A 22090-nucleotide genomic window follows, 5' to 3' on the forward strand; every position below is an offset into this window, starting at 1 on the left:
AGCTTTGCGGCTATTTCGGTGATGAAAAAAGTGGACCGTTGTTATCCCTGAAGCAGGTGACATCCTCAGTCTCCATGGTGAGGGTGGGAGCCACAAGGTAATTGTGTGGTAAAAGATAATAGTTTTAGGTTCCCTACAGCATATACATAGAGAATTATTCACTCTACACATTCAAGGAATAACTGTGTGTGTTTGCCACTTTAGTACTTGTGTCAATAATCAAATTGGAAATAGATGCGCATGCGCATGCGCACACGAGATCGAGTAATTGTGTGGGAGGAAAGGAGGTTGACTAAAGCATCATAAAATATCTATATCCATGGTTCAGCAACTTCTAGTATTTATTTCTTTTTTTAGCTGACATCTACAGGTATAGTGAATAATTTCTATTTCTCGCCTTTCCACTTCTGCGTTGAAGATGCTTTACTGTGATATGAGTACATAAGTTACACATTTACATACACATCTACTCTAATTGTACGCTTGTGTGTTGTTATCACATTCACACTGAAATTCAATCCTTTGCTGTACCTCCAAAGTAAAAATGAAAGTGGGTTTCTTAAGCAGCAGGATGAAGATGAAGAATAAAAAAATCGCACAAAGCTTCGTGATGTGCAAATGTCGCAGTGCACGAACTTTTCTGCAGCAGAAATAATCGCTGCATGTTTTACGGGTGTGCAGCGGATGTTGCTGCAGCGCAGCAAGTGCAGCAGCCAAGCACGTCTACCCGTGTGTTGTTGTAGCTCGCCATCACGACTAGACATGGCGGCGAAGTCCACGTTAACCTGGGCTGGGAGGCTGGTAGTTGGTCACGTGGTCAGCACGTGGACCCACAGCTGTATAATTACAATGAGGCTTGGAGACTGGCAGTGTCTCCCACGGTGCCGGACCAGTTGTGCCGACTGCAGCAGCTTCTTTTTGGACGAGGGCAGGAAGCTCGCGGTTTCCAAGACGACCAAGATCGAAGACACTTGAAAAATGAAGAAATGTTTCCAAGGTGTTAAGCTGGTACTACTAACATGTGCTATCAGTTTAATGGTGAGTAAGTTTGTTCATTCATTCACTGATTCATATTTTCTTTAGCTTGTTTCATATATAATTATATATATATTTGTATGTCGACTCTCTTTTTTCCTCTTGGAAGATTTATTGCATTTTGGTTCAAAGTATTGCAGCTTAACGGCACATTTATGAACTGGATCATATGCACCACGAAAAAAAAAGTTACATTGATACATTATGTAAGAATTTTTCTTTACAAATACGAGCTTGGTTTTGTTTGGAAGAGTGGAGGAGGCAAAAAAAAAAAATGATAATGATAATCATCATCAATCATCAATCATCATCAACATCATCATCAAGATTGACGGATTGTTTTCACCAAGATTGGCAGTCAAGTCAGCTCGAGTGCAACTGCTTTAAATCTGACAGACTAGTTTTCTTGCACAAATAAAACATACACACATGAGGTCAGATAACCACCAGCAAAGCCACATTTCTCTAGAGAGCATCAGATTTGAGAGAAAAAGTTGTAAAGTTGCTTCATTTGCATTAGACACCCTCATTGTCTAAGTGAATATTTATGCATGAGCAGCTGTGTGCAAGAGGTACGGAAATAGGGTATTTGGATGAAGGTTGGCAGATGGTTGTAAGTGCATTCGTTAACATTTTCATTATCTGTGTATGAACTTGTTTATGTACATATTTTGGCAGCATATACTGTATTTTTATGAGATGTAGCTGTTTGCTCGTGTCATGTCAGCTCTGTTTTAACAGCCAACAGGAGGCTCATTGACTGGTGGAGGGATTTTTGTCTTTTACCTCCTTTCAGTCAGGGGCGCAAACCTGAGTCCCTAAATGTTATATGCTGCTTTATTTTGTTAATATTTCTCTTGAACCTTCTTCATCTCATAATCACAAAGTCAGTCAAATTAAAGGTGTCACAAGAAAGAGAGAAAAAAAAAAACAGAAGAGAGGAAAAAGGATCGAGTGAAATGAGCTCCAACATAAGTCTTTGATCTCCGTGTCTAGTATTTTTCTATAAAAATGACAAGATTTTCTACACTTAGTGATTACAGTTGTAGTTTATTCGATAGTAATGACACTTTTTTTCCCATCACACTCTTTTATTTAAGCAGAAATCTTGTGTTGATTTTCCTCGTGACAATAATTTTATATTTCTTTGATATTATTGATTATAAAGCGCATTTCCTTACTTTAAAGTAAGCACAATGCTTGTTGCAAGCACAAAACAAAGTAACATGCACAAATATACACTTCAAATGAACACAGCATACATACATAGACCAAAACACATCAATACAAAAATATATGATACCTGTAAGTGAGATTAAATTTAAGGCAATAAAAATTCATCATAGCTGTGGCTGTGATTGATAATAGCCCTGCTGATATTTGAAAAAATAAACACATGCTTTACTATGTGGTTTAGCATATATATATATAGATAGATACACTTAATTGTTCTCCGCATTTTTTTTTTTTTTTTTTTTTTTGTATCTCGGGTGTTTCCTGCAGCTCGCAAGGTCGACAGGTGAGCGATTTGGAGAGGGGCATCCCTGCCTGGCTACTAACCAGTGTGCTCGGGGTCTGTGCTGCGCACGATGGTCATACACCCGTGGAAAACGTTCCATCGTGGATTCGCTCTTTGATTCAGGGTCCTGCCGGCCACTGCGCATGCGCAGTCAGACGTGTCGAGACTGGCACGAGCGGTCCGCAAACGGTCGGCGCGGCGCCTTGTACGACTACTGCCCCTGCTCGTCGGGACTTCACTGCCGAGGGGAGGAGGTCATCGAAATTGAGGGAACCATCATCCACAGCAACCCCATCTGCCAGCCAGTGAACTAATGGATGACACAGTAAACACGGCGCTAAAGTGTGGCCATAACGGGTCTAGCGCCATGTCAGGTTCGAACCACCACGTGCCTGTAGCTTGTGCAGCTGGAATCTGAGGTGGGGCTGGTGATGCGGCAGCTGCTGGCCAGTGTTCTCCAGCTTTACAATGTAAAAACATCTTTGTGACTGCTGGAATGCGAAGCACGCGCAATGTATTAATACATTTTACCAGCGATGCTTGGTTTCATTTTGTACAAGTTATACAAGCAAACCTCTAAAAGTTGTTTTTCATGCTGTATGTATGTAGGCTGGACACTGGAAGTACATAAAGAATGTGACGATTACGTAAAGGCATGCACATGTGACCTTCGCTGCACTAAAAGACACAAAATGCAGAATGTAGCATTATCTTTTACACGTGTGATGTTCTTGTACAGTTTTATTCATATCATAGCACGCTCTCCATATCATGTTACTTAAGTACTGACATTACAACAAATGACTATATTCTCCTCTAAGTTTTGTATCTAAAACCTTTCAGATGATTACATCCGAATTTCAAAGCCGTTTATAAGGGTTAAACTCAGATTGCCCACAAGCTTGAAAAACAACAACAACAAAAAACAAAAACAAAAACAAAAACAAAAAAAAAAAAACCAAAACAAACGAATAAAAATGAAAAACAAAATTCAAAGAAAAAAGACGTGTATACCATACTTGTAAAGACGGTAACATGAAACTGTAAGAAAAGATTTACACATATTTGTACCTTTAATAAGTGCAAAAAAATTTTTTTAACTGTTCCATTTGTATATATAAATACTGTAAATACGCATTGATATATAATTAATACAGTATAATACTTAAGGTCTCACTGGGAGTTCAAAAAAATCAACAATAAGGAGAGAGGAAGAAAGAAAAAGCAAAAAAAAAAAAAAAAAAAATAGAAAGAAAGAAGAAATGAAAAAATCTCAGTTATTTTTTCTTTTTTTTCTTTTTTTTTTTCTTTTTTTGTGTGTGTGTGTGAATTAAATCTACCTCGGAAAAATGGGGATAAAATAAAACAAATAGTCATTTAGTTTTTATCTGGAACTGGATGCTGTTTGTGGATGACTACGAGGTCGGAGGACTTTTTGCTCGGCCTCGCTTGCGTCGTCTCGGGGGCGACTGCTGACTCGGGTGGCCGCCCGTTGGGGGTCTGTTTGTGGGTCAGGTCACTGTTCTGGGTCAGGTCACTGTCCTGAGGGCGATGATGTCGGTTGTGTTTCTTGCCGGCCGTTTCCCGATTTCCCTGGCGCGTCTCACTTTCTACATGCGCCTTGACATTTTGTTTCTTTCTCTGTGCTTTCTTCCGTTCTTTCTGTTCAGTGGCAGAGCGGACATATTTCAAACACAGACTAATAAAAGAAATGTATTTGACAACCTCTCCTCACATTCATATTGAAAATAAGGAAGATGGAAGAGGAGAAGGTATTATCTCTTTATAATTTGAAGCAAATGATTACTTTGATCCACCATTTATCTCTCTAACTGCATGACTACCATGGGATTTTGACTTAGTCAAGAAAACTGTTTTGAAATAAGACATGAAAAACGTTCTCAATACATCTGTAAATGTTGCTGAAAGGTGAGAATGTAGCATTATGTATACCAAAGATCGTACTAAAGTTTTGTTCGGGGATTATCGGGGATTTACATTTTTTCCTGGATAAATAGGACACGGATGCACTTGTATTATCAAATGATGGAAAGACGACACAATCTTATATTTGTTATACTGATAACCACCTATCATAATATGACATGAGTTATTGGTAAACGTGCGATGGCCAGTCTCTTAGCAAAGGTTACAGGTGAAATCTCTTACTCTACCAAGTCCCACGCCGCACTCAATCAATTCTAAGAAAATCCTTTGCCTTGCTCTAGGAGACACGTAGTCACCTGCATTCGTCGCTTGGCTCTCCTGACGGCCATCCATCTGCGATAACGATGTTTGCACATGCAGCACGTGAGACACGTCAGCCCCAGTAAACTGAGGAAGGCCACGGCACTGGGGGCGGCCACCAGGAGGATCTGGAGATCTGCCAGCACGCACACACGTAGGCACCTTAGTGCACGCAGCATTAACTCACAGGCACACCCACTTGCAAGTACGCATACACGCATGCAAACAGAAACTTTACATTCAGCAGACACACACACACACGCACACTTCTTCATTCGCCCTCTCATATATCTGTTTAAAGGTCTGAAGGAGGATCAACGCGCACGCACGCACACACACAAAACCTTGATTGCCCTGCGTGTACACAGCGGTCAGTAGTCTGGCAATTCCTAGAAGTGCAACACCAGTAATCTTAGCTGATAGGACCCATTAGCAGACATCATACAATTATTTTTGCTTAATAGGAAAACTGGAAAGACGTGTCCAGTGCTAAGTTTGCTTAACCTCTTCGGATAGAAACAAACGCACGCAAGCTCACAATGGCACGAGCGAACTTTCTCTCTCATTCTCTCACTCACTCTCACTGACACATAGAGAGAGGGAGAGAGGGCATGCGCGGGCTTTTTCGTGATAGTGAAAAATATCATATGCTAGTATATTAGTTCTGAATGACATACCCATTCAAATTTTTATACTCCTCAAAGTTCTTGTCATCTCCGAGACTAAGAAAACAAGTCGAACAACTAGAAAACCGAAAAGCGAATGAAGGTGAAGAAGAAGGCTACTTACATTGCGACTCTTCTTGATGTTGTCCTACATGCGGAGGAGCTTCGTCCTCGGGAAGAGGAGGTAAATATTTCTTCGCTATCGTTTCTGGATCTTCCGAGTTCAGTTTATTTTCTGTATTTGCATGGATGTCGTTAACGTTGGACGTGTGGGTGGTTGGCGGAGCGACCGGCCCAGGAGCAGGACTCGTGCTTCTTACATCTCGGGGCCAGCTGGTGGATCTGACACCTGCGATGATTGCATCCTCCGGAAGCTTTTCGGGACCGATGCTCGAGGACTTCCGGTCGAGAAGGTCATGCGCCTCACGTTCATCAGGAAGTACAGCCACATGACTGGTGCTGACGTAGTCCAGTGTGCCGGAAGTCGTGCTGAGATGCGATGTCGTTGTAGTCGTGGAGTCGCTGGCGGATTGAGCATCGACCGAAGTCGATGTTTTTGTCGTCGACGGAAAAGTCGTCTGCGACAAGGTAAAAGAATCTTCTTCCGGCAGGAGAAAACCAAAATCAAAAAAGCCTTGAGAATTGTTGCCGTGAGGGACGAGTCCGGGGCCTGTGTAGGAAGGGGTGCTGTCGACGAAAACGGCCCGCTCCCCCATGATTTCCTCCCAGTAGTTGTACTGCGTTGTACCGTACAAAGCTGGACTAGACCTGGACGTCGTGTCAACCCCTATCTGGTTTGGATCCCCTGTCGACTCTGAAAAGATTGTTGTATACTCTTCCCCTTTGAATCCTGGTGTTGTCCTCGTCGGTTCTGAAAAGGTTTGTGTGGGCTCTTCTCTTGCCCATTTATCTCTCGCTGGTATCATTGTGGGCGTTGATGATGTTTCTACAGGCGTGGAATTCTCTGTTGTCTTTGTGGGCCATGCAGATGTCAGCGAAGACTGTTCCGTCGGCAGCGTGGGTCCAGCTGTGGGAGTGGACTCTGAATATGACTTTGTGGGTGGTGTCATCCCTTGTGTGGACTCTGTCATTGTTTCCGTGGACCCGCTTGTCGCTACAGTTGGAGCAGTGACGTCCGTTCTTACCCCAATACCTTCCCAGCCTTCTGCTGGACCAGTGGTGTGACCAGTCCCATCTAGAGGCGAATGTTCTCCGGTGGTCTGAACCACGGAGTTGAACTCTCTCAATGTGTCCATGATGCTGCTCAGAAAGACATCTCTACTTTCACCTCTGCTCGTGTTGCGTGATGTCACCGAATGGGTCTGAGTGCTAGGTGGCGCCAGTGTGCTGACCATGGTCGACGTCTCATCTACGTCACTTCCTTTGCTAAGAGGTTGTGCCAAGCGAGCGCTGAGACCACCACGGTAGATAACCGTCGTGACGAAATGCAGCAAACTGTTTCTCGCTGTGCTGCCACTTCCTGTGTCACGTGTCCCTGGGCTTGTCTGGAACATAAGCTCCACACTGAAGGACCCAACAGGTGCGTTTAAAACACGTACAAACAGAAATGCAAGTGTTGACGACTTGGGAGTTCCTCATTTATCTGCTTATACTAAATAAAGCGGAAGACCTCACCCCTTCTTCTGACACCCAATAGCAATCGAGAGATGCACACGATCAAGTATTTTTGTGGTAAATTTAGCATTTAGATATGTAACTGTTTATGCAGTAATGCCACACAAATGTAAACCTACACAACCAATTATTCAATCTCTCAAAATCTGAAAACTAAAAGTTTACAAAGTTTAGAGGTCAACCAAAAAAGCAGTTACAGGACACAAAGCCATAGAATTTCGCCGATAAAAGAATAACACCTGAACACTGTACGACGGACTGCTACATCCAGGTACACAGACGCCTGCCAAGCAAAGTTGTTGCTGCTGACAAGGCTCTAGAAATATAAAAGATCGTAAAAATACACTATTTGTCATATTTTGTTATAGACACTAAACTGGAATTTACTTATCTTTTCACTCAAAAAGCAATTGATTTTTAGGCTTAAGTGATTTATATAGAAAATAAAAATATGGCTTGTTTTGTTTTAAAAAATAAGAGTCTTAAGGAATTATTCGGGGAATTGTTTTGAAGAAATAAAGTCTCAAGATGTTGACGAATTTTTAAGGAGCTTATGTCTTTTAGAATTAATTGTGTAAAACTAATTCGATCACAGACAATGGATTACCCGTAACACCTGGAAAACTGCTTCGTGTCTCACTTCCTGTTCCAGTTGTACTTTCCGTCTCGAAGGTACTGGTACTTCCTGTGTCAAAGGTGCTGGTACTTCCTGTGTCAAAGGTGCTGGTACTTCCTGTGTCAAAGGTGCTGGTACTTCCTGTGTCAAAGATACTGGTACTTCCTGTCTCAAAATTGTTGGTACTTACTGTCCCAGTTGTACTTTCTGTCGCAGTGGTGTTTCTTGCCTTAAAGGTGCTGGTACTTCCTGTGTCAAAGGTGCTGGTGCTTTCTGTCTCAGAAGTTTTTCTTGTCTCAAGGGTGTTCGTATTTCCTGTCCCAAATGTGCTTGTACTTCCTGTCTCAAAAGTGTTGGTACTTACTGTCCCAGTTGTACTTTCTGTAGCAGTGGTGTTTCTTGCCTTAAAGGTGCTGGTTCTTCCAGTGTCAAAGGTGCTGGTAGTTTCTGTCTCAATGGTGTTTGTATTTCCTGTCCCAAATGTGCTTGTACTTCCTGTCTCAAAAGTGTTGGTACTTACTGTCCCAGTTGTACTTTCTGTAGCAGTGGTGTTTCTTGCCTTAAAGGTGCTGGTTCTTCCAGTGTCAAAGGTGCTGGTAGTTTCTGTCTCAATGGTGTTTGTATTTCCTGTCCCAAATGTGCTGGTACTTCCTGTCTCAAAAGTGTTGGTACTTACTGTCCTAGTTGTACTTTCTGTCTCAGTGGTGTTTCTTGCCTCAGTGGTGCTAGCACTTACTGTGTCAAAGGTGCTGATACTTCCTGTTTCAGTGATGCTGGTATTTGCTGTCTCAAATGTGCTGACTCTTCCGGTCTCCGTAGTACTTGTGCTTCCTATCTTAGTGATGTTGGTGCTTCCTGTCTCCATGTTGCTGGAGGATGCTGCAGCGTCGATCGTGACAACAGGGACGAACCTGGTGTTTGTGCTCGGTAGCCCGTCACCCATGACCACCGATGCTGCCAGAGCTCCGCCAGTACCTGTGACAGAGTTTCGACAATGGTAGCTGTTGAATGGTTGAAGATGTGAGGGACATAGTGTAGGCGTCCATTGAACAGAAAAGACGCAAAGACACTGCGCGCATCTTGTGAGAACGCAATGGCACTGCTGACACCGGACAAACGGAGGAGCGGAAAACAAAGAGTTAACCAGGACAATGAGATGATGGGAACATCTGGCAGGGGGAATATCAACGGCTAAAATACGTTAACTAAAACAAAATCCGTTAAAATAAAATAGAAAAGAAACCAGTGATGCCGAAGTACGTGATGGTTCCTCCATCATGTAAGAAAAGCGCAAATCTTGTCGGCTGTCAACCTTCGCGTGCTTCAACATCTCTCTCTCTGTCTTCCCTACCCGCACTCATCCCTCCCCTAAAACAACTGTCCACAATATAAAGTTCCCTCTATCGGGTCTTCCTCATGTGTGACACGATGTCACCTCAATTTGCTGTCTTGTGCAGACGACAATACAGACATTTACACTGCCCTTAAAAAAGAAAGGTATGACTAATTTTTATTCTCACCTTGCTTTTAATATACGGTGTGCGTATAGTACAACGCAGGTCAGAGGCCTAAAACTGCCACGAGAGAAAGAAAGAGAGAGAGAGAAACAGAAGTAACGGAGAAAAAAAGTTCTAACTATTCTCATCACAGTGTAATCAAGTAAGAGGTCATACAAGGCAAGTAAATAAAAACAAATCATGGTTTTGCGAGGACAGTACATAAGTAGTTCTTGCTCAAACGACAAAAGAATATCTTTATCTACCGTTCCACATTAAAATGGCGTCTACCTCATCACAAATCTCATTTAATCTTGCAAACTGTAAGCCATTAGCAGAGACGATGAAAAAAAAAATTATGACGATTTCAATAAGAGGTTTGTGACAGGTGTTCATTGTCCTCTCAGCACGTACTTCTTAAAAAGCTTTTATCCGAGTATCCACTAAGTGTACATTGTCTGAAAATACTGTCAATGATGTGTCCTTTCTAATGTACCAACTGGTCTTTACGCACCTACCTACTACATCCACGAAGACGAACAAGGCAACGAGAGGTGATATCCAAAAACTCCATTTTCGCACGCTCATGGTCGTTCAGGTCGCTCGTTTGCCTCGGAAACTGGTGACATTTGCTACTTGCTGGCACTCACGTGACAACGATCATGTCAGGGAGGACAGAAGACAGATATGACACGAGAGAGAGAGGAGTGGGCGGGAAGAGAGAATATAAGAGACAAAAAGATCACGACAGAGACAATGAGTGAGAGCGAGAGATTGTGAGAAAAAGAGAGAGTGTGTATAAAAAGAAATAAATAAAGTGAGAAAAGAATGTATGGTGGGAACCTCCAGATATACATGCCCTAGCTAGCCCAGCAGGTTGCGTCACGTGATGGTCAACTTTATCGTTCAGTTTCTCGCTGAAACTTTTTCTGACTCCTGACTTCCTGATGTGCTTGCAGGTTCCGCTCCTCTCCAAGACTCCTGATCTGCTTCTCTGCAAATGAAGCCCCACAAGTCAAACTATAGTGTGCGCACAGACCCATCACCTCACCCCACCCCACCAACGCGAGCGCTACCACCACCATCATCCCCAGCACGAAACCACGAAGTTTATGAGCGAAGGAACTGAAGAGCTCACGGGTTTAAATTTAAAGTAAGACTTTAAAGTAATCTGTATTAAGTGTTCTTCTCAATTTATGTCACTCATACTACTTGTAACACCCTCGTCACGGCTCTGTGAAGCTTTATTTTAGCAGACAATAATTGTGTTTATCGCGAAGGCGCAGAAGTCAGTGAATTTCGAGAGGAAGCTGTCTGCTGGTTTAGCCACACCCTTGTTATTGTAATGGGAACAGCAAAGGCATGCAGGAAACGGGCACGTAGTGCTTTGTCTTTTAGGATGGAGTGAAGAGATAGGTGAAACAAAAACCAATTTGTAAACATTTGTACGAGTCTGTTCCCGAATGTGACAGGTAAATCCAAAAGCAAGGAGCACTACTCTTGCTCTTCTTCAGCCTTTCCTCTCTTCAAGAAATGTTAGAGATGGAGGGAGAAACAAGGTGGTTGACAGAGAGGGTGGATGGGACATGAAAGACGCGCACACACACGAGCATGCACAAACCCGTGAGCACAAAAAGTAATTACCGTTTTTTGTACGGACTGGTTGCGTGCGCGTCAGAGAATGTGTACCTCATTATAACGAATAGTTGCAAAATGTTAAGGTATGAAGTGTAATGTGTGTTGTCAAGTTCTATTTAGTCCACCATTTATATATCGTCTTAATTTTTATGAGCCAAAGCAAAGTTACGTTCCGGCCTTTTGACTTGCAAACACAATAAAGTCTGAATAATAAAACATACACATTGTATGTTATTACAGTGGTTCTATTATTCATGCATGTCGATAATTTCTGGTTCCTGAAAGTCAGTGTATTTATCTCCAAAATCCGCATGCTACAAGTGACAGATAGAAGACGGCTGTGCAACACATCTGACAGCCACTTCAAATCTCATTTGTATCTGATATGAAAGATTTGCTTCATGTTTGCAGTCCTGGGGCTCAGTCTACTGGAGAGCCTGCTGACAGGTTCCCAACAAAAGCATGACCATATCACAGTTGTATTTTGTACTTCATTCATTTATCCTTATAAATAATTCTAAATTATAGCAAATATCATCTTACTGTAAAAATCTTTAACAAAAACAAACGTAATCATGGTCAAGTTTTAGTATAGATGAAATAAAAAAGTCAAATTTGTTAGCGATCCAGAGATTGTAAACTATTGATATTACATCACAGCATTTACAAATTCACATGAAGCATAAAATGATAATTATCTGTATAAAATGTTTTTTGAAAGGTCACATTTATGTGCATATATAGTAATTATTCAACATCAACACCTCTGAACATGTATATTCATGCAGGTACATACATGCAATATTCTCTCATGACTCCCCCCTACCCCTCACACACACACCTCTCTATCGAGATCACTATAATCAAAATGGTGATCACTAAGATCAAAATGATCAATGGAGTTAAAATATCACATTTCTTTTGAAATTAATCTTCTACCTGATTTCTGAACTTTAAAGTTTATACAAAGAAACCTCTAAAACCACAAAACATAAGTTATATTCTAGATTACACAGTCTGCTTCACATATTCACATATACTGGACTAAAATAGTACCAAAGCACCATCAAATGATAGTACAATGTAAATTGTACTCGGCAATCAAATCAATCATGCCAAGGACTCAAAAATGGCAAAGAAATATACTTGCAAGACTGAATTCCACATATCTATTGTCAGAATGTTGCTTTTAAAACAAATGTTTTAAAACGATATTTTAATATGCCACTTGCCTCAACGGGGATGTTGTTCATACTTTTACCACTTTTTTCTTTACCAACTCTTATTGCGGGTGCAAACAAGCCAATCACCTCAAATCTTTGAGCGACACTTCAAAAAAAGTATTTTATGAATAAAATAATAATTATCTCCCCTTTCCCAAGTAGTAAAATAAATATATGCATCTGTCCTTTCCATCCACATATTCATCATGTTCAATGGTTGCACATGTGCCCTCAGTTTTCTTGACATTTCTAATAAGATTATCCAATCTCATGAGAATCAAAACTATTTTACAGTCACCTGCACTTGTTGCAAAGCACACATTCCGCAGCATCCACTTTCTAAGTTGATGCATAGCCTTAAACCATTATATCTATCACAAGAAACTGTGTTGTTTAAAATTACTGTTAGGAGCTGGTCATGGTTGTAGCAAGACAACTGACCAATAGCTGTATTTCTCTTCTTCTCCAGCTTGTAGATGTTCTGATTACTAAATTATTATTAAATTTATGACGCATCATGTGCCGGTGCAGCATCACACAGAATGTTTACCAGCTCATTTTTAAACCAAGGTTATAAACATGGCCACATAACTTATTCAGTAAACTAATGTTTTAAATAAACTGCAATCAAAATACACATCCTGTCAAATTTCATTCCAATCGATTGTGAAGTAAAAGTTCTGCAATAGCAGTAAAAACACTGTCAACACTACACAAACGAAATGTGTTCTGTAAAGCTTAAAAAAGAGAAATTTAAACAAAAGTAAAATCCAAAACAACAATAACAATAGAAAAATAAAATGTTGTGTGGCTGGTCATAACTTATTCTCCAACTCTTGTGAAAAAAACCCTGTGGACAACTGCAGAATAATAAACACCTACTACTTTCTAAATTGAGCACACTAAATACAATGATGATCTGAAGTAACTTTATGGCCCTTTTGTTCTAGCTTAGTACCCTTTAAGCTGTAATGTTTCATAAGGTCCCAAATTCTACATCCTGTTTACACTAAAGTTTTGCCTTATTTTACAGTTTTCAAAAAACATGCCACATATAAAAAAGTACATGCTCCATACACCAAATGAAACAAATTACTTTACATCCAACATCAACTGCTAATAAACTTGTTCCTAGAAATATGGGATAAAGCTACTTCAAGCTTCCATAACTCTCCTAAAAATTTTCTTTATCCCTGCTTCAGTTTTCTTCATAGTTGGTTTGTTATTTATGTAGAGGATAAAAAGTATTTCAAGGCATAATTATGACTACAAAATGGTACCACATACACAGACAAGAAAACTGTCATAATGAAAGACAATGAGCAGACAACACTTTTGTGGCAGATGAGATCAGTGCAGTACACTGGAGCTTGTCCATGTGTATGAAAGAAGATGGTCCCGATGAAGCTCCTAAAATGGCTATTGTTCTTTGTATGTGGCATTATGCCTTTTAGATGCCACTGGAAGGACTGCAACATACAGGCTGTTCTGATTCCAAGTTTGCTTTGTTCTCCACTCCTCTGGCAAAAAGATCAACCAGCTGACAGTGAACCCTTAAGAAACAAAAATGGACAGTGTTATATTAAATAATAAAAATAATAATAACCTGACACAGGAAAAGATAAACAAATGATACTTTTAGAAAGTAAGGAAAGATGACACTGCAAAGTAAGAAGGCAAGTATTAAGTCACTGAAAAAAGAAAATTACTGAACACTTATACTCGAGCCTTCTACATTTTTTGTGTCCAAATATCAGGTACAATCACAAGTATTTCCCTTTCGACAGTAGCCCTGTTTTATATTTCATTCATAATGCAACCATTCATAAACTATGTTTACAATTATTTCTTCCTGTAAACAGATGAGGCAATACTGTTCAAGTCTACATTCCAATTCAGATTTTAAAAACATTTAACATGGAATATATTTCTACTCCAGTTTTAACATATGATACAACTAAGAACACTTGTAATAAAATCAATTTTGAGAAATACTCACTGGATATGAAGGTTAGGGTGACTGATAATTTCGCCATCACAGTTCCAGACACTGTTTGCAGAAGGACTATGTCTTAGTGTTGGGTTGCTGCTGGTACTATGGTTGCTCTCCCCAGAGATTTGAAGACTACTGCCAGCTCCACTTGATTCAGAATCTTCAAAGATTTTCTCTTCTTGCTTGCTAGCAGGCTGGAAGGAAAACTCTCTCACCCGATGAACTTGAATAAATTCGAAGTCAAACTGGAACAATGGTGAGAAAGAGAAAAAAAAAAAGACTAAGCTCCCTTTCTGTAAGTCTGATTAAACAAACAAACAAAAAAAAACCCCTAAAAAAAACCACACACACACACACAAAATGAATAGCAAAACCGAAAAGTGTAATACCCTCACTTTTTCGTCATGGACAGCTGTAAATTCTCCTTGGGTGGAGACAGAACTACAAATTATTTTTTAAAAAAATCAATAAGTTCTTCTCATTTACTAATTTTTCTGAATCCAGAGAAAAACCAGTTTTAGCCCATAGTTTATAATATGCGGTCCTGGTGGTGAAAAACAGATAAATTTCCTAGGTAGCAATGGGGAAGGTGGATAATCTTTTTTCAAATTTCTCCTTTTTGCAAAATTAATTTAATGACGCAACTTTTTAATAGACTGTGCATTGGGTCAGCATGGACCACACCCAGGGCCAGACCTGATCAGCATTCTGCTTTGGGATGCGAATCAGATGCCGCAGATAATCTATGCGGGAGCAGTCAGAAACGAGGATGAGATCCATACAACCATCCCCTAGATGAGCAGAAGGAGACATGCCTTCAGGGGACAGACCACATCGACAGGAGACAGTGACACAGTTGATGGCCACAAACCTTCCTTCTACACTCTGCCAACAATCCACACCTGCACATGCAACAAAACATTCTGTCATAAAAAATGTATTAAATTTTAGAAGCATAAAAAACAAATCACTGTACTATTTGTATCTGAGCTCTTCTAAGCCAAGTTTTATTATTATGTTCCTGTTGTATGCACACAAAAAATTCTCGGCTAACCTGGAATCTTCAAAATAACAATCATGGCAAAGGATGCATATGCAGGGAGTAAATACCTGAGTTATTGTCTCTAGCACTTTCAGATGTTTCTGACTCAAGGCGAGCTCTCAGGCATATTTTACACCTGCAATAATCAGAACACAATTCTGGTTCATCAGATTTTGTATCATCTTATAAACATGCACACACATAAGCATAAAATTTTTTCTCTTTAATCTGAAATCCATGGAGTTGTCTTGATTAAAAAAACTGTAGAGAGTATCTGACGTACAAAAAGCTGATCAGAATTAAATGCCCATAGAAGAGAAAAGTTTTTGTTGTTGTTTTTGGTTTCCGTTTTCACTGCACAAATTTAGTAAGGTAATGACACATGTAGTATATTGAGGAAACTTTATCCATGAAGCTACAGTAGCATGTACATTCAATTATATTTTCACTATTTTGCACCTCTACTCTTTTGTACATACCCAGAAAAGCATCTTGTTCTATCCTGTGGGTGGCTCCTGCTTCGTTCCACAGGTAAAAAAGATACCACACCTTCATATGACTTGTTTGACACAAACTTTTTGAAACCTAAAAACAAATTTTATGTTCATAAGTTTATGTACGTGTATATTATTGCTAAAAGAATACTGGATGATGAACCTTTCCTTTTTTCTTTTTTGCTTTGTCTTCATCTTTTGTGCATATTTTACATGCTGAAGGAAAATAATCAATAATCATTTAAAAAAATAAAAGGTGAACAAATTTTTAGCAAGAAAGTCAAATTAAAAAAAAAAATTACCACTCCAGTTGTACCGCTTTGGTCCCATCCAGCGCAGCTTTTCACTGTCTGCCAGCAGATCTCCATAGTAACCATAACTTGTCATAGTAACAGAGTATTTGACAAAGTCCTGCTGCTTGTACAATGCATTTACATCAACTCCAACCCTGTCACCTGTCAAAATGAAAGGATCTGTTAACACTACAACACAAGTAAAAGACTTAACCTCTCCAGAAAACAATAATGAAGATAAAATAGCAACAAAACGAAGAGTTTGTCTCAAAAGTCAACCAAAATAACCATCAGACTCCTGTTTAAGAGTTTAAGAGTTTGAAAAAAAAAAGTTTCTTTTACACATTTCTCTGAAGGTTTTTCTTACGTTAATATCATTATCTGTATTATTTTTATATGTGATACTTACCTACTATGATATGCAAAGCAGATGTGATTGGGTCATTTGTGCCCACTGTGGAGTACACAATGCAATCCGTAGACCCTGTCAGAAATTCAACCGTAAACCAAAAATAAACCATCTTATACATGAATAATATAATTTCACATCTGCCTGGTTCTAGAGATCTGAAATATTTTAATTCTATATTTTTCCCTTTGAACTTGCTTTTTAATTCAAATTTAAAATTAATGGCAGTGAAACTGATCTCTCCTTTGCAAGTATGTCTTAATTACCATACGTAAATTAAACAAAAATATAATAAGCAGAATATGCATGTACCCTAAACCTAAGTCAGCTAAATTTAATAATGTAATTGCTTTCTGATTCTTCAGATCTTATATCAGTAATAACGCTAAATGTATTCAGCTATTTTCTAATTTAACCCATAATCTCCCCATTCTTCAAAATCAATGTTGATGAGGTAATTAACATGGTATTAAAAAAGGACAAACTATTCACATTTTGAATGAGGGGGGAAAAAATATATTGACATATCCAGAGAAAAAAAATGTAATCAGTGGTGGTTCCCACCCACACACACTTAAAGTCTACCTGCTGGAATGATGCCAATGCGAACTCCTGGTCTGGCAGGCTTATGTCGGAAATTCTGCTCCACCCCTTTGTCTTTATTGGTTCTCTCCATCAGCCCATTTAGAACCTCAGAAAATGTCCCATCACCCCCAACGCTCACAACACTGTTACACAAAGTATACATTCTTCACCTCACAAAATAAATGCCTTTTGATGTTTTCATAAACATAATATTTATATTATAAAAAGATGAGGCATCTAAATAATTTGATTTATGAAACATAAAACCATAAAATTTCTAAAACCATTAAGTCAATGCCACCTTGCACAAAGTTATTATGCACTGTAAGTACCAGTCTCTGTGTTTATGATGTACGATGTCATTTATAACATATAAATAATGACTCACAAGAAAAAATTTCCTTAAATAAACAATGCAAACTCACCCATCAATAGTACTCAGATCATATTCCATGATGGTGTCCCGAGCATGATACTGGCGCTCAGTTTCTGTTGGAAAAAAAGTTGCATATCAAAGGAAAAGCTTTTAACAAATTTAAAATAATTATATATTATATAAATTACACAACTGAAATGATGTAAGCAGATGTAATGTAATAAAATAATCCAAAAATGATGGGTACCAACATAAAAATATTTATAAAGTACAGAAGCACTTACCAATAACATCAGTAGTAATGCCTGCCAATTCAAAATATGGCAGAACTTTTTCAAAGACTTTGGGAGCTCTGCGCTTTCCTCCAAAGGGATTGATGAACACCAATAAATGTCGAGGTCTACTGAAACCTGATAAAGCAAACTGACATGAGGTGGTTTTTACAAAGGATTTTGGATATAACAGTCCAAAAACCATACCTATTACAATAAATAAATGAGTTTAATAACAACATAAGAAATGAATAAAAAAAGACATACTTTCATGATATTAAGAATTATACATGAAGACTTACATTGATGATATTAAGAACCATGAAGATGCTGTACAGAATAATGACTTAAAAATAAGGATCTTGCATTTTAGGTAATATTTTGATTATTTATTCACTTCTTTTTTATAACTTTTAAACTTTCTTTATTTTATAGAAATGCACACAGATATAGATTCATCCCCCATTTTTGTAGAAAAATTTATTTTACCTGGGCCATACAAAACTTCCTTGATTTTTTCAATCCACTGTGAACTGGTGGCATGATCCTTGCAAGTAAAAATAAGTTCCTTTGTTCTCCATTTGTGCTTTTTAGCATGTTTCACCACACAGACCTTAAAGGCTAAACTATGAAGAGGCTGCATTTCAATTGCTTTATAGTCACCATTGAATTTACATATTTTGTCTTTTGCTGGTGGTCCAGTGTGTGAAGAAGCTGCCAAAATATCTTCTAGTGCAATACAGAACTGACTGGTGGCTTCACAAAAAAACAGAAAGATAAAAAAATAAAGCAATCTTGAAATAGAAAAAAATAGAAATCCAAAAATATATTTCAATTTTCAACTATTGTTGGTATGATAAATTACACTGATGTGTTATATTTAATTAAAAAAATAAAGCATAAAACCTTTTTAAAGCCAATAACAGTGTACGTGATGAGATGCAATGGAATTGTTTTTCCTAACTGTAGTAGTAATAAACGCATTGATTTATTTTCTTGCATCCTTTGGCTGAGGTTTTCACAACGTAAACGCATTCATGTAAAGTCTTGATGTCTTTGTTGTTGACATATATGTCGAAACATTTTTGACTTCGTCGATGGGGTGTGCAATTTTTTTTTTTTTTTGGTCGAACGTCAGTAAAAAAACGTCTACCCGATGCCTCTCTAAATAATTTTCATTAGTCCAAGCAAAGTAATGATATTTGTCGTTAATCGAATAAGTGTTGTCTCAGTGATTTAATAGCCTCCTACAAATGCATCGGTAGTAACTTTCATTATGTAATTTTTATTTAGTAAGCCTTATAATTGTTGCTTCCTATTAAATCTTTGTTAGTTAAGCATATATATTCAATATCAATCTTCTTGCTTACGTTTTTTAATGGCAATATATCTTGACGTTAAAGTAACTTCTACCGATTCGTGTTCGAACTCAAGATTTGAGACGAGAAGAACATCCAAATCGTCACTGGCAGCCATAGCTCTGGGTCGTCACGCGAAACCACGCGTGACTTCGTCGCCTTGGTAACCAGCAATGGCTTCCTTTCTTGACAGACATAAAAACAATAAATTTGCCTATACCTTGATAATAGAACTAAATCATTTGAAGATTTCATCATATTCTGAAACAACGTTTATTATCAGTTTACAATCTTCGTGCGTTATCTACGTTCATTTCATCAATGTTTGTCGATTCCACGTATCAGACCACGGACAGTTTATATATATATTAGTTATATAGGACAGGTAATACATGTTCGTGATCAGACGAAAGAATTTCGACAGTCACTGTCTGCATCGTCATCGTTTAAAATTCTCTGTGCTTCTTCGTTATCCATCTTTCATACCCGACTTCAAAAACCCCTCTCGTTAGAATAGAGAAATATCTTTTATGATCAAGTGAATATATACCAGAGAGCTTAGATCTAAGCTCTCTGTATATACTGCGCGTGTTCATCCACTTTATGTTTGCCACTAATTCATCAGACTTGCTACTGCTTGTGGTTGACTGTCCCATACATCGTCAGCAATTAAGGCCAAAGCAAGTTCATATCACAGGTAACCTGAAAACGAAGTTGGAGACGAAGTGCCATCCCTGAAATCGCTTTGACTTAATTTGAAAATTGAGATAGCTGGACTGCAATGAACAACATACTTATAATTGGAGAGTTTTAAATGAGAGGGACAACAAAAGACCCTGAGGCCTAGGCATGAAATCAACGCGTTTCTACTACTACAAGATATATATACTGTATAGTATTTCCGAAAATCAGGGTAATTATACCCCTTTTGTTCTCATGATACACACATGCAAGCATCAAGAGGTCAGAATTTACCTATCACGTTTATACACAAATCCACCAGAGTAACATATATATACGATCACTGCCTATTTTTTGGCAGAGGTTTTCACAATGTAAATGTATTCGAGCAAAATCTCGATGTCTTTGTTGTTGATATATGTCGATTTCAAAGATCTATAGCAATTACTTTTTTTTTTTAAATGTGAGACATCGATTGGAGGTTTACAGAAACAGAATATAAATCTGTGACGCCAAGCCATCTGGTAAATTTCATGATGCATTTTTGGAACAAATTTAGTACTTGAGGAGGCGCACACTGCCGTAAGCTTTACCTGCTGAAAGCATGGAGCAATGTAGGCAAGATTCGGTTATCACAATTATCGATGGACAAGACTTATACCATGAGATATCTGTATCTTTGAAATGGCTCAGGCCTGACTTTAACAATTAAAAAAAAAAAATCAAATATCCCAATGACCCGGTCTATTAATGGCACGCAACCTCACTCCCGACTCCGCTATGTTCAGTTTGCTTATTTCCGAGCTTTTCTGTTCAGCGAGTCCATACCTGATACCTCTAGCACCTAAGTAATCAATACTACAATTTATTTTATAAATACTGCAACACTATACTTACATTAGCAATCACTACATTATTAATTTCATCATTGAGTTTTTAACTATCCATTCATTTATGGCATCTATTATCAAGTTAACAGTAACATTTATTATTATGCAGGCAACTGAACACAAACGTGGGATCATACATGCCAGGATAGGATAAACACTGTTTAGGTGATAGTCACTACCCTCTCCACTGATATTAAGCCATAATGGTGTGAGCTTTTATAGTGTGGTATCCCAGCCAAAGCCAAACTCTCCCTGCATTACAAACACACAAAAAAACGCCAAGACAGACAAAATTCCTGTGGTTCGATAAAGTTAATGGGAAAGCCATGAGTTGTTCTTCTGCCAAAGAACATTTATAGATTAAGATATCAATCTAACAGATATACAGTTATTGGACTGGGGCAGAGTAGATCAATAATCAAAAATGTAGATCAAATCGTTGAGAGAATATTCTGATGATTACAAAGCAGAAACTGCAGTACAATGTTGAAATGTATGACTGTTTTGGTACTGACATAAAATCAAGAAACTGTGATGACGTTAGCCAAAAAGGATTAATGGCGACGAAAGTGTTGATATTAGCAGAGGAATAAATAAAAAGCCACAGGAAAGTACACAAACACAATGCCTATGACATCAGAAAAAAAGTGCAGCTCGGTGCAATAGGCACCACAAGAACAAAAAGAAAACAACGCAGAGACCTGGCCCCCTTATTAACATATGTAGCTATTTCTGTATACACTAAACATAATAGTCTCCCCTCTCTCCTTCACATATATGCTACGAAACAACATCTGGAATTTCCCATAGGTATTTTTAATTTCTTTCCAAGTTAGCTGAAAACATTCAGATATTGTCCACATTAAAATGTACCAAGGTGAATAATGTGCATAGACATAATTATGCAAGGCTGTTGTTTTATGATAATATGATGTTTCAAGGGATATTTCAAGGACTGTGAACTACACAATTAATCATTCCCCAGAAGACCTTGTTTTTAGGAGCTAATTATATCAAAATCAGATATGTATATATCTCTCTCTATATATATATATACAACAAAAGTTCCCCCACAAAAGAAATATACATATATGAAATTTTTAAAACAGTCTTAAAATCATATCAACATCACCAAAACGCTGCACAGAAACAGCAAAAAAGGTGGTCATTAATATGATTGACAGACTGACAATTCATTTCACAATAGCATTCTCTTGATGTGCAGTATCTATTGAGTACAAGCAGGAATAATAATGACTGCCTATAGCTATCCACAAATAATTACAAAGACCAAATTAAAGGAAAGAAGTTAACATTAATATTCTGTAAAAAAATAAAAAAATCTCTAGTAGAGTGCCTTGTACTTCATAATTTTTATTAAATGTCCAAGACATTAATCTTACTTCCTGGTCCTTCAACCAACATCAAAAATGTTCTTCAGGATCAATGCTAAGACCACAATTGAACCCCCTCAACTATGTTCCCTTTCAGAACATTTTAACATCTTTGCAATCTTTTTATTGGTATTCACTGTAAAGATATCAGCATTAAAAACAGCAGTTCCAAATAATTTTGACAAAATCCCTTATAAGTGCCATATCCCATGATATAGCAGGTCAACAA

General features: G+C 38.3%; 2 protein-coding genes and 2 long non-coding RNA genes across 7 annotated transcripts; 2 read left to right on the forward strand and 2 right to left on the reverse strand.

Moving 5' to 3' along the window:
* The first annotated feature begins 340 nt into the window (after positions 1-340).
* On the forward strand, positions 341-3800 carry LOC112572543. Its single transcript, XR_003101024.1, has 2 exons — positions 341-1038; positions 2539-3800. It is a non-coding gene; the product is annotated as an uncharacterized LOC112572543 (long non-coding RNA).
* LOC112572534 (serine-rich adhesin for platelets-like) lies at positions 2066-10181 on the reverse strand. Of its 3 annotated transcripts, XM_025252258.1 has the most exons (7): positions 9732-9878; positions 8200-8692; positions 7709-8043; positions 7341-7417; positions 5591-6971; positions 4798-4937; positions 2066-4216 (listed from the first exon to the last, which is right to left on the reverse strand). In XM_025252258.1, the coding sequence occupies exons 1-7, from the start codon at positions 9799-9801 to the stop codon at positions 3932-3934; spliced, it is 2781 nt and encodes a 926-aa protein (XP_025108043.1). In that variant the 5' UTR covers positions 9802-9878; the 3' UTR covers positions 2066-3931. The 3 variants fall into 3 exon arrangements, with proteins under 3 accessions (XP_025108043.1, XP_025108042.1, XP_025108044.1); XM_025252257.1 differs by having other exon boundaries at positions 7709-8692; XM_025252259.1 differs by having other exon boundaries at positions 4012-4216; positions 4773-4937; positions 7709-8692; positions 9732-10181.
* On the forward strand, positions 8748-11080 carry LOC112572544. Its single transcript, XR_003101025.1, has 2 exons — positions 8748-9214; positions 10173-11080. It is a non-coding gene; the product is annotated as an uncharacterized LOC112572544 (long non-coding RNA).
* LOC112572538 (ceramide kinase-like) lies at positions 11081-19024 on the reverse strand. 2 transcript variants are annotated; one of them, XM_025252265.1, is made up of 12 exons: positions 18909-19024; positions 18028-18294; positions 17551-17676; positions 17316-17379; positions 16891-17033; positions 16306-16380; positions 15906-16058; positions 15589-15694; positions 15178-15245; positions 14764-14969; positions 14074-14312; positions 11081-13627 (listed from the first exon to the last, which is right to left on the reverse strand). In XM_025252265.1, the coding sequence occupies exons 1-12, from the start codon at positions 19012-19014 to the stop codon at positions 13525-13527; spliced, it is 1656 nt and encodes a 551-aa protein (XP_025108050.1). In that variant the 5' UTR covers positions 19015-19024; the 3' UTR covers positions 11081-13524. The 2 variants fall into 2 exon arrangements, with proteins under 2 accessions (XP_025108050.1, XP_025108051.1); XM_025252266.1 differs by lacking the exon at positions 11081-13627 and having other exon boundaries at positions 14174-14312; positions 14713-14969.
* Positions 19025-22090: the final 3066 nt, after the last annotated feature.

Source organism: Pomacea canaliculata, linkage group LG9 (assembly GCF_003073045.1).
Source record: "Pomacea canaliculata isolate SZHN2017 linkage group LG9, ASM307304v1, whole genome shotgun sequence".
Taxonomy (NCBI): domain Eukaryota; kingdom Metazoa; phylum Mollusca; class Gastropoda; order Architaenioglossa; family Ampullariidae; genus Pomacea; species Pomacea canaliculata.